Source organism: Somniosus microcephalus, chromosome 21 (genome assembly GCF_052327205.1).
Source record: "Somniosus microcephalus isolate GS21.2 chromosome 21, FLI_Smic_1.0, whole genome shotgun sequence".
Lineage (NCBI taxonomy): Eukaryota > Metazoa > Chordata > Chondrichthyes > Squaliformes > Somniosidae > Somniosus > Somniosus microcephalus.
The window spans coordinates 67,751,581-67,764,480 of record NC_141007.1 but is presented as its reverse complement, the minus strand read 5'-3'; the positions used below and the strand labels follow the sequence as shown (position 1 = coordinate 67,764,480).

At 46.0% G+C, this 12,900-nt stretch overlaps 1 protein-coding gene and 1 long non-coding RNA gene across 2 annotated transcripts in view; one reads left to right on the top strand and one right to left on the bottom strand.

Moving 5' to 3' along the window:
* The window catches only part of notum1a (notum, palmitoleoyl-protein carboxylesterase a), a 43,113-nt gene that overhangs the window by 23,391 nt on the left and 6,822 nt on the right, over window positions 1–12,900 (top strand). The window contains exons 7-9 of the mRNA XM_085963841.1: window positions 6,753–6,944; window positions 8,965–9,065; window positions 11,643–11,790. Coding sequence (XP_085819967.1) covers window positions 6,753–6,944; window positions 8,965–9,065; window positions 11,643–11,790 — 441 coding nt within the window. The remainder of the gene's footprint in view (window positions 1–6,752; window positions 6,945–8,964; window positions 9,066–11,642; window positions 11,791–12,900) is intronic.
* On the bottom strand, window positions 944–8,974 carry LOC147102910 (uncharacterized). Its single transcript, XR_015073155.1, has 3 exons — window positions 8,297–8,974; window positions 6,011–7,004; window positions 944–1,757 (listed from the first exon to the last, which is right to left on the bottom strand). It is a non-coding gene; the product is annotated as an uncharacterized LOC147102910 (long non-coding RNA).

Sequence of the window (12,900 nt, the reverse complement as noted above, 5' to 3'; positions counted from 1 at the left end):
ATATTTTTGGAATTTTAAGGAATATTAGGCACATTCATTTCCTTTTTTGCCCCAGATCTCTCCTCCTCTCCTCCCCGCATCTCTCCTCTCCCCTGACTTCTCCTCTCCTCCCCTACCCTATTCTCCCCCCCACTCCCCTCCCTCTCTTCCCCTCTCCTCCCCTCTCTACTCTTTCCCTCCCCTCCCCACTCCTCCCTTCCCCTCCCCATCCCTCTCCTCTCCTCTCCCCCACTCCTCTCCTCTCCATCCCTCTCCTCTCCTCTCCTCTCCCCCTTTCCTCTTCCCTCCTCTCTTTTCTATCCTCCTCTCCTCCCTTCCCCTCCTCTCCCCCACCCCTCCCCTCCCCTCTCTTCTCCTCCCCTCCCCTCCTCCCTTCCCCTCCCCCACACCCCTCTCAACTCCCTTCCCCTCTCCTCTCCCCCACTCCCATCTCCTTTCCTCCCTTCCCCTCCCCTCTCCTCCCTCCCCTCCCCCTCAATTCTCCCCACTCCCCTTCTCCCCTCCCCTCTCTTCTTCCCTTCCCTCCTCTCCTCCCTTCCCCTCTCCTCTCCCCCACTCCCCTCCTCTCTCCTCTCCTCCCCTCTCCTCCCTTCCCCTCTCCTTTCCCCCACTCCCCTCTCCTCTCCTCCCTTCCCCTCCCCATTCCTCTCCTCCCTTCCCCTCTCCTCTCCCCAACTCTCCTCTCCTCCCTTCCCCTCTCCTCCCTTCCCCTCTCCTCCCCTCTCCCCCACTCTTCTCCTCCCTTCCCCTCCCCATTCCTCTCCTCCCTTCCCCTCTCCTCCCTTCCCCACCCCTCTCCTCTCTTCCCCTCTCCTCCCTTCCCCACCCCTCTCCTCTCTTCCCCACCCCTCCCTTCCCCACCCCTCTCTTCCCCTCCCCTCTCTTCCCCTCCCCTCCCCTCTCTTCTCCCACCCTCTCCTCCCTTCCCCTTCCCTAACCCCCCTCTCCTCTCGGTGCTGGCTCATTCCAACTTGTTCCACAGACACCTAACACCCTTCAGTACTTTGCCCAGGTAGTGGTTCTTCATGGGAGAATCCAAATGGGGAGTGTTGGCAAGGTATTCAACTGTGGAGGCATCAGAGCTGTTCTCTCTTCATCTGGCATCCGTACGCTTACGGGCAATTCCCTGGTTGAGATCAGCCACAGAGCAGGGATTGAACCTGGAATCTAATCAGTAGGGCTCTGTTCTACATTGGGAGCTGCATATAACAACTGGGAAACTCAACGAGCTGTGTTTCTGCTATATTCCCCATAGGAAACGCCAGCAAGCTGGTGAAAATAGTTGAAACAACATCAAGGCAGGAAGGTTATGTCGGCACACCCTCCCAATTTCTTTTGGGACCTTTTAACAACTGTTGGAAAGAGGAGAGGTTGTCCCAACATTGTGGGCTGGATTCAAAGCAAGGTCCCGCAGATTAAAGGATGTTCTGCTACCCACTGTGCCACTCAGCCTCTGATTATATTTATTTTTCTCGTGGAATTGCCATTAACAGTCTGGTATCCCTTTCCTTGGGAAAACATTGTTTTATGTGGCCGGGTCGTAATCACTATTATTACTATTACACAATTAGATACAAAGGCTTTTGAAATATAAGAGAAGGCTTTTGTTCATCTAATTCAAAAAAACTCCCAACACTGAATCGCCCTTGCTCACGAAGTACAGCGTCTTCATTAAAACCCCACAAAAGCTCCGTAAACTAACGCTCGCAGCTCCTCCAATGTAGATTAGAGCGGTCATCCTCGGTTCCGAGGGCTACCTAAGAAGAAGAGATTAGAACATCAGCCAAACTGAGAAAAGTAAAGGAGTACACCATCTTGATTTCATTTATCGACAGTTTAGTATACATATATATCAACAAGAAGCAATGGTAACTTCTTAAAAGGGAGCAAAATGTAAGCCTTTGTTCCTGTGAAGCCAATCAATGATTGATCACATTGATTTGTATTTTTCTTTACAAGACTCGCATTTGATAATTCAGTGCAAAATCTACAAGGCTTTTTAGTTTCTCGGGCCTGGTGATGCCTCTCCCACGAACGCACGCACCATGTGACATCATTCCATCAACTGATTGATGTGCGCATGGAATTTCCAACCTAATGCTTCCCACGACAGCTGCTACACACACATTGAACAGCAGCCAGGAGAGCTGTTTTGATATTTCTTAAAAGGGGACAGGAGCACAGCAGTCGTCCTTCATTTCAGTGCAGGACTCCAGTCCTTCCTTTAATTACTGAGAATGTACCTCAGCTGGTTTTTTATTCTTCGTCTCGTTTTGCTGCCCTTTTTTCTCGTAAGGAGAGTTATGGCCACGTGATGTAAGCAAGAAGGTACAGGCCCCGAGTAAGGTCCAATGACATAATGCCAGCTGGTGAAAGGAATGGGGCTTAGTCGAACCGTTCAGTAATGAAACGGACTGACTTATTCAACAGGGCAGCACGGTGGCATAGTGGTTAGCACTGTTGCCTCACAGCGCCAGGGACCCGGGTTCGAATCCGGCCTCGGGCGACTGTGTGTGGAGTTTGCACATTCTCCCCGTGTTTGCGTGGGTTTCCTCCGGGTGCTCCGGTTTCCTCCCACAGTCCAAAGATGTGCGGGTTAGGTTGATTGGCTATGATAAATTGACCCTTAGTGTTAGGGGGATTAAATACATGGGGTTACGGGGATAGGGTGGGATATGTGTTGGTGTAGGGGTTACGGGGATCGGGTGGGATATGTGTCGGTGCAGGCTCGATGGGCTGAAATGGCCTCTATCTGCACTGTGGGGTTTCTGTGATTCTGTAATGAGGCGGGAGGGAGGTGGAAGTGACTTCTTCTTCTTAGTTAGTCCCTCGGAACCGAGGATGACTTGCTTCCACACTAAAAATGAGTTCTCAGGTGACTGATGAGTCCAATGCGGGACCTACCATCTCTGTCACAGGTGGGGCAGACGGTGGTTGAAGGGGTGGGTGGGTGGGGTGCTTGGGTTAACGTGCGCTCCTTCCGCTGCCTGTGCTTGGCTGCTGCTTGCTCCCGGCGAAGAGACTCGAGGTGTTCGGCGCCTTCCCGGATGCTTCTCCTCCACTTTGTGCGGTCTTGGGCCAGGGATTCCCAGGTGTCGGTGGGGATGTTACACTTTTTCAAGGAGGCTTTGAGGGTGTCCTTGAAGCGTTTCCTCTGCCCACCTGGGGCTCTCTTGCCGTGTCAGAGCTCCGAGTAGAGCGCTTGTTTTGGGAGTCTCGTATCGGGCATGCGGACAATGTGGCCCATCCATCGGAGCTGATTGAGCGTGGTCAGAGCTTCGATGCTGGGGATGTTGGCCTGAGTGAGAACACTGACATTGGTGCACCTATCCTGCCAATGGATTTGCAGGATCTTGCGGAGGCAGCATTGGTGGTACCTCTCCAGTGCTTTGAGGTGCCTGCTGTACATGGTCCATGTCTCTGAGGCATACAGGAGGGCGGGTATCACTGCTGCTCATTGGCAGGTCTGGGACACGGGCTGAAAGGTTGGGCTGAACTAGAGGAATGAGCTTTTCTCATTTCACCTGTGTGTGCTCCAAATAAATTGTCAAAGAGAAGTGCATGGATCCAAGAGAGCTTATGTGATTAGTAGAGGTGTCTTGTTAGTTCCAAGGCCAAGTTCTGTGCATATATGTTAGTAACACGATGGAGGTTTTGAATAGTAGGGAACACACTTTTTGCAGGTATTGGACTGGATGAATTTTTTTCCAACTTTTTAAGCTTCTGAGTCTGGAAAAGTGATTTGTATTGAAGATTTCCCATGTCTAAAGAGCTTAAACAATAAAATAAATATATATATATAATAGTTGGCTTCTTTTAAAGAAAGAAAGACTTGCATTTCTACAGCCGCCTTTCATGGCTTCAGGACGCCCAAAGGCAATGAAGTACTTTTGACGTGTAGTCATCGTTGTAATTAGCTGTAAAACACTTTGGGACGTCCTGAGGTTGTGAAAGGCGCTGTATAAATGCAAGTCTGTCTGTCTTAGAAACCAGCTATTATATTATTTAATATATATATTCGTTATAGTCCTTATGCATTATTAAAGCTCTTTAGACATGGGAAACCTTCAATACAAATCCCTTTCTCAGACTCAGAACCTTAAAAAGTGAACTGACCGTTATAATAGTAATAGTTTGCTTTTTGATGAAAGGATGTGAATCTAATAAATAGAGAAATTTCAGCCTGTTCGCAGGTGCATTATCCCCCGCCCCCCCCCACCACAAAACTACTGCAAAAATGAAGAGCTGAGCTCCATTCTATTGCTGCAATGACCTCTCGCACACACACGTGGTGTGATCGTGATTTACACCATCGTCTTATGTTGTTTATAAACAAGTTAAAAAACGGAACAGAACTCTCTTCCATGAAGACAGTGCTTCTTTAACGCCTCACTCCACCCAGCTATTACCGTGACATTAGCAGAATGTACTAATTGTCTAATGGCAACTAGAGCAGCACTTGGTTGGTCTGAAGAGTTAAGCACACCCTTCAGGACAGACTCTTCCAACAAGCTTGAGTTGCACGGTCTGAACTAATGCTGAATGCATATGGATATTTGGACGTGCAGACCCAGCTCGGGAGTGCAAATGCTGCAAGCCGTTTGCCTACAGTTGTGCTATCCAACCATTCTTCCTCTGTTGCGTAACCAATATTTAAACAACTCATTGCTGCCTAAATAATAACAATCTTGTCCATAGTTTAGCTTACATTTTTCATATGGGCGCTTCAAAGCATGTGTGTCTTTGTTGCCTTTTATTTTCGTGGTCCATGTGGTCCTAATTACCTCTTTGTGGGTCCCATGTGTCTCCAGATGTGGATTAAAAATTTTTTTTTTTTAAGTTTGAAGCTGTTCAGCAGCTCCCTCCCATCTCCCTGACCCAACCCGTTAACATTCCAGCTCACAGTAGAACTCACTGAAAGGCTATGGTCAACAAGAGCTCGGTGCATATGGCGTCTTCACCACTCACATGATCTCTTTATATCTGTCGTAAATGAGGGGGGTGGGGGGGAGGTGGAGAGAGATAGTCCATAACTTCACAGCGGCAACAATCCTCCTTTAAAGAAACTGGGTTGAATATTTTTGCATTTTGCCTCTTTGCCAGATTGCTGTCTGCAGCGGTTCACATTTCCTGGCATATTGGGCTGTACATTTGTTGTGCTGATGTGCAGGATCGGCAATGGGGTTCTCTCATTAGTTATCGGAGCTTTTTTCAGATGGAGCATCATCTCCAAATGGCTCAGGATAGTGGGATTGTCTGATGCACTGTCAGCGTCGAGCAATGCAGTCTTTTATCAATTCAAAACTGACACAGTTTAGATCAAATTTAGAGTTTCTCAGACTCGTTTGGACTTTGGATACCACATTGGCTCATTCCAGGGAAAGTCCCTGGGGCAGCCAAAAAGAAGGAATTTTATCAACAATGCAAGAGACAAATGTTATTCTACAGCTGAGGGACGTGATCATTTGAGATGGAATTTCAAACGAATGCAAAAGAACCAGAGGCGTTGCGAGGAAAAACTTTTTTACGCGACGAGTGGTTAGGATTTGGAATGCACTGCCTGATCGGGTGGTGGAAACAGATTCAATAGCAGCCTTCAAAAGGGAATTGGATAAATACTTGAAGGAGAAAAAATTGCAGCGATATGGGGAAAGAGCGGAGGAGTGGGACTAACTGGATTGCTCTTCGAAAGAGCCGGCGCAGACTCAATGGGCCGAATGGCCTCCTTCTGTGCTGGACTATTCTAGGATTCTATGATTCTCTCCTTTGTTAATTAAGAATTCTGCAATATGTTTGTCCTGCAGCAAACACTGCATGACGCAGGGAAGCAATATATATGGTGATATACACTGGACAGATGTACCCATGAAATGTCAGAAGTGATTATGGAAAAATGAACAATTGACGTGTATCTCATAGTACAGTATATGGATGTTTGTTCCCTGTTTTGGGGAAGCTGTGTTAAATGATGTTGACAAGAGATGAACAAATAAGGCCTTGTAGTTCTTACCTTACCATTTGAAACTTGGGTTCAGAAGAATTATTGCCATTCTTTCATCTTTCGAATGAGACGTTAAACGGAGGCCCCGACTGCCCTCTCAGGTGGACGTGAAAGATCCCATGTCATTATTTCGGAGAAGAGCAGGGAAATTCCGGCCAATATTTATCCCTCAACCAATACTTAACAATCAGATTATCTGGTCACTGTTTGTTGTGCGCAAATTGGCTGCCGTGTTTTCTACATTAAGTGTCAGTTGTGGCTCAGTTGGCCGCCCCGAGGGAGTGCTGCACTGTCGGAGATGCCGTCTTGCAGATGAGGCATTAAACCGCTCTCTCAGGTGGACGTAAAAGATCCCATGGTGCTATTTCGAAGAAGAGTAGGGGAGTTATCCCCAGTGTCCTCAATCAACAAAACAAAAACAGATTATCCGGTCATTATCACATTGCTGTTTGTGGGAGCTTGCTGTGTGCTAATTGGCTGCTGTGTTTCCGACAATAACACAGTGACTACACTTCAAAAGTACTTCATTGGCTGTAAAGAGCTTTGGGATATCCAGTGGTCGTGAAAGGCGCTATATAAATGCAAGTCTTTCTTTTCATTATTACAGTGACTGCAGTTCAAAAGTACTTTATTTTGCTGTAAAGCGCTTTGGGACATGCTGAGGTCGCGAAAGGCACCATACAAATAAATGCAAGTTCTTTCTTTCTTTCAAAGTAGTGTTATTAACTGGAGTGGTTGTCTGTTTGTTTAGTGCTGGTGGGACTGGGGTCCTCCTGAATGTAGACAGAGTGGCTGAACATCTTGTAGAGCTGGGAGTCCACGGGGTGCAGGTTCGCGGTCTGGCCGATTCAGGCTGGTTCTTGGACAACAAACAATACCAAAGAACTGATTGCATCGACACGATATCATGCGCCCCCACCGAAGCAATCAAGAAAGGAATAAGGTGAGACATTTTTGCTATCATCCCTTCTTCCCCTTGTGAGCTTCTGCACATCGTGGGAACCTGCTGAATAGAAAATGCGGGCTTACCGGTTCTGATTTAATTCTCGGTCAGCCCTTGGCCGACAACAGCAATTCCATGATAACGGAGATATGAATACATTGTTCCCAAGTTAATGACCCAAGCTGCTTGAGCATCTTCTGGCCTGATAGTCTCCTGCCAATCAGGAGAATCTATGGCCGTCTCACTCACAACAGGTTAAAGCACCCGTGTACTAGAAATTCGGGTCCCCGCGGGTGAGTACGCGCTGGGTACTCACGCGTAGGCCCAACGAAAGTGCCGGTTTCGTGCATGCACTGCGCATGCGCGGGAAACCGGCACTTCCATTCCCCTGAAAGAAGGGGTTGACAGGTGGAATGCGTGCGCCGGAGAGGCAGCGCGTGCACATCGAACTTACGTTTTTTTTGCCGGTTTCTCCGGGAGGGTAAGTCTCCAGCAGTTACACTTTTAAAAAGCAGTCGCAAGGCCTGATTTTAACAAGGTAAGTGGTGAATTAATTAAAATTAAAACATTTTTTCCACAGGTTTATTATTTTTAAATACTTTAAAGAAAGGTAAGTTTATTTTTAGCCCCATTAGAAAATATAATTAATTTTTTCAAAAATTTAAATTATTGTTTAAAATAGTTATTTCATGTAATTTATAGTTATTTTAAAAATGTGATTAAAAAAAAAATTATTTGAAGTTTTAGTGATGTTTTGGGGCTTATAGTATTTATAGGTTTGACAGCTCTTCCTGTCAAACTTATGAATGAAGCATTCCCTGCTACCATTGGCTCTCCATGGCCCACGTGATCCCAGGGGACGCATCGAACTAACTGCGCCCCTGGGATACGCAAGCACTGCGAGCCGGCAGTTGGAGGAGGCCCAGGATCGGAATCCCACGTGGGCCCACAGCTCAACGGCCGGCGCGCTAGGTAAGTGCAGGTCGGGGGCTTGCACTCGCGGGAAGCCACCGACCCGAATTTCTGGGCCATTATCACAGGCACTTCTGACCAATGAGGATTACTCTTTGCTATCTCGAAAGTCATTCTTAATGAACAAAGGGCACTGGAATATATAGTTTCAACCATTCTGTTTCTATGACAACTTGCTTTATCCCTTGAGAATATTTCTAAAGATAATATAACCACAGCAGGAGATACACTTGCTGCGATAGATCATGGGGTGGAGTCTCAAGAAGGGCACTCTCAGCACAGAGGCAAGATGCCACAAAAGTACATCATGCTATTGTAGTAGCTACTGTAGTAGGTAACAGTACATAACAGTTTATGAGTTCTGACGAAGGGTCACTGACCTGAAATGTTGACACTGTTTCTCTCTCCACAGATGCTGCCTGACCGACTGAGTATTTCCAGCATTTTCTGTTTTTATTTCAGATTTCCAGCATCCGCAGTATTTTGCTTTTGCATAACAGTTTCTATTACCTTGAAAATCCCCATCGACTGCAACACATTTGCTAATTACAGACACCAAACAGGCTCACGTTGTAGAAGAGGGAGTGGTTATTAATGGCTCTAATCTTCGTTTCCGCCAGTTCATCTCATGTCATCCACCTTTTATTGAACCTGAAAAGATGACAGAAAAATTGTGCAATTAATGACTGCACCAAAATGCAACATAGAAGGGAACAAGGGTATTAAGGGCTATGGAGCCACAGTTAGGATACAGATCAGCCATGATCTCATTGAATGGCGGAACAGGCTTGAGGGGCTGAACGGCCTCCTCCTGTTCTTATGATCCACGAACAGCATTTGGGAACCAGTCTGACATGGTTCAGATTCCACTCCTGAGGCTGCTTCATTGCTTGTGGGTTGCAGTTCTTCTCAGTTCTGTCAGGCTGATTCCCACACAGACTCCTCTATTCAGTAAGAGGGGATCCTTGTCTCCTCTCTGTGGGTTGATCTGAATTTTCGGGCCTATGAACCAGTGTGAAATGACTAAAATCATCCTTTATGCTTTCAGGTACTGGAATGGAGTTGTACCTGAACGTTGCAAGCAACAGTTCAGAGAAGGGGAAGAGTGGAACTGCTTCTTTGGATATAAAATATATCCAACTTTAAGAAGTAAGTTAAAAAAAATTAACTATATCAAAGTAAATCTGATCCATAGGACATTCTCTTGTTATCTAGAGTAACCCTGGTAGCAAGGGCCTCAAATAGCCCTCCAATTTCTCAATGGTAAATGGGCCCTTCTGATCTGAAAACTGTGGGAATAGTAGCTTTGCGTCAAAGGGAAGAGGGGCGGAATGTCCTATGAATATGGATCTGTAGAACTCTACATACGACCTTCCTCTTTCTGCTATATTAACAGAAGCGTTAACCCATTTGATTTAGACAAGCTAACACCTTCACTCCGGGTACCATAGTGTAGTGGATTAGTAAGCTATAGGTTGTGAATTTAAATTCCAAATTGGGAAATTGAATTCAATAAATCAGTCATTTGTGAGCTAACGCCATAAAAAAATGATTAAAAAAATGTTGGATTGTTGTATAAACCCAACTGTTCATTAATATCCTTCAGGGAAGGGAGCCTGTTGCCTCTACTTTCTCTGGCCTGTATATCGCTCCAGTCCCATACTGTATGATTGACTCTTAATGCCTCTGAAGTGACCTAGCAAGCCACTCAGTTTAGGGCAACTGGGGGTAGGCAATAAATGTGGCCTCACCAGCACTGCCTGCATCCCAAGAACAAATTTAAAATAATGGGCTAACACCTCAGGTCAGAGGAACGCTACTGAAACATGTTAAGCATTTGTCTATCTAATATCGTCAGCAGCAAGTTCTGGACTTCGATGCCATTACTTGATGCCATGTAGTCCAAGTGTTCAGTCCATAAGAACATAAGAAATAGGAGCAGGAGTAGGCCATTCGGCCCTTCGAGCCTGCTCCGCCATTCAATGAGATCATGGCTGATCTTCTACCTCAACTCCAATCACCGGTCCTATCGCCATATCCCTTGATGCTTTTACTAGTCAGAAATCTATCGACTTCTGTTTTGAATATACCCAATGACTGAACCTCCACAGCCCTCTGGGGTAGAGAATTCCAAAGATTCACCACCCTCTGTGTGAAAAAATTTCTTCTCATCTCAGTCCTGAATGGCCTACCCTTTATCTTGAGGCTGTGGCCCCGGTTCTAGACTCCCCAGCCAATGGAAACATTTTCCCAGCATCCATTCTATCAAGCCCTGTAATACTTTTGTATGCTTCAATGAGATCCCCTCTCATTCTTCTGAATTCAAGAGAATACAGGCCTAGTTTATTCAATCTCTTCTCATATGACAGTCCTGCCATCCCAGGAATCAATCTCATGAACCTTCATTGCATTCCCTCTATGGCAAGTATATCCTTCCTTAGGTAAGGAGACCAAAATTGAACACAGTACTCCAGGTGTGGTCTCACCAAGGCCCTATATAATTGGAGTAAGACTTCTTTACTCCTGTACTCAAATCCTCTTGTAATGAAGGCCAGTATTCCATTTGCCTTCCTAATGGCTTGCTGCACTTGCACATTCACTTTCAGTGACTCATGTACAAGGACCCCCAGGTCCCTTTGAGCATCTGCATTCCCCAATCTTTCACCATTTAGGAAATACTCTGCCTTTCTGTTTTTTCTACCAAAGTGGATAACTTCACATTTATCCACATTATATTCCATCTGCCATATTCTCACCCACTCACTGAGCCTGTCAACATCCCCTTGAAGCCTCTTCACATCCTCTTCACAACTGACACTGCCACCTAGCTTTGTGTCATCAGCAAATTTGGAAATGTTACATTTAGGCCCCTCATCCAAATCATTGATATAGATTGTGAATAGCTGGGGCCCAAGCACCGATCCTTGCGGTACCCCACTAGTCACACCCTGCCGTCCTGAAAAAGACCCGTTTATCCCTACTCTTTGTTTTCTGTCCGCTAACCAATTCTCAATCCATGCTAGTATATTACCCCCAATTCCATGTGCCCTAATTTTGTTCACCAACCTCTTGCGTGGGACCTTATCGAAGGCCTTCTGAAAATCCGAGGACAGATTGTCAAGGTTAATTGTTCAAAATGATGAGGGGTTCTGATGGAGTAAATAGGGAGAAACTGTTTCCACTGGAGAGTCGGTAACCAGAGGGCGCAGATTTAAGCTATTTGGCAAAAGAACCAGAGGGGAGATGAGGAGAATTTTTTTTACGCAGCGAGTTGTTGTGATCTGGAATGCACTGCCTGAAAGGGCGGTGGAAACAGATTCAGTCGTAACTTTGAAAAAGAAATTGGATAAATACTTGAAGGGGAAAAATGACAGGGCAATGGGGAAAGAGCGGGGTGGGGTGGGGGTAACTAATTGGATCGCTCTTTTAAAGAGCCGGCACAGGCATGATGGGCCGAATGGCCTCCTTCTGCGCTATATGATTCGAATTGCTGTTACAGTATTTTGGAAAGGCCTAAGAAATCAGATTACTCAGTGCTTGGAGTCCCAATGCATTTATAAATAATGGTTTTAAGATTTTGCGACACTTGATTGGGAAACCCCAGTTTAATCCCAACCTCTGCTAACGTTTATCCACATGCTTTCACTGGAGGGTGAGATATTTCCGAAGGGGGATGTGGAGAAAAGTCCCAAGAAACCTAACTTCATTTGTTTTTTTCCCCCACAGGTCCGTTGTTCGTGGTGCAGTGGCTCTTCGATGAAGCACAGCTTACAGTCGATAATGTGCACCTCACTGGGCAACCCGTTCAAGAAGGACAGTGGAACTACATTCAGAACCTGGGGAGAGAACTGAAAAACACTCTTAAAGACGTTCCGTAAGTTCTGTCAGCTCTGCTACACTGTGAGCGTGTTTAATCCTTGGGCGTTAAACATTTTCCTTGCATGGCAGTAACCTGCTGTTGTTAGGAGTCATTGCCAGAACTTCGGGTCTCCACGGGTGAGTACGCGCTGGGTACTCACGCGTAGGCCCAACGAAAGTGCCGGTTTCGCGCATGCACTGCGCATGCGCGGGAAACCGGAACTTCTGTTCCCTTGAAGGAAGGGGTTCACAGGTCGAACGCGTGCGCTGGAGAGGCAGCGCGTACACCTGGAACTTCCGTTTTTTTTGCAGGTTTCTCCGGGAGGGTAAGTCTCCAGGAGCTACGCTTTTAAAAAGCAGTCGCAAGGCCTGCTTTTAACAAGGTAAGTGGTGAATTAAGTTAAATTAAAACATTTTTTCCACAGGTTTATTATTTTTAAATACTTTAAAGAAGGGTAAGTTTATTTTTAGCCCTGTTAGAAACTGTAATTCATTTTTTCAAAAATTTAAATTATTGTTTAAAATAGTTATTTCATGTAATTTATAGTTATTTTAAAAATGTGATTTTTAAAACATTTATTTGAAGTTTTAGTGATGTTTTGGGGCTGAATTGTATTCATAGATTTGACAGGTCTTCCTGTCAAATTTATGAATACAGATTCCCTGCTACCATTGGCTCTCCATGGCCCATATGATCCCAGGGGACGCTTCGAACTAACTGCGCCCCTGGGATACGCAAGCACTGCGCACTGGCAGCTGGAGGAGGCACAGGATCAGAATCCCACGCAGGCCCACAGCACAATGGCCGGCGCGCTAGCTAAGTGCAGGTCAGAGGCTTGCACCCGCCGGAAGCCTCCGACCCGAATTTCTGGGCCAATAATGCCTATTTTATGAACAAGTTCATGCATGAAGAACCAGGGGTGAGCCATGCTTGACTGGCTGGTGGGTCATGTGGGTGAGGAGGAGTTAGGGGTGGGGCTCCTCTTTCTTTATGTTGCTGCATGTAGGCATCAACTAAGGGAGATTGAAAAAAAATGTCCTCAAAAAAGAACTAAACTATGTCCACCTCACAGGTGGTGAAGCTCTTGGATATTCATCCATCGCCATATCTTCCTTATTCGATCGT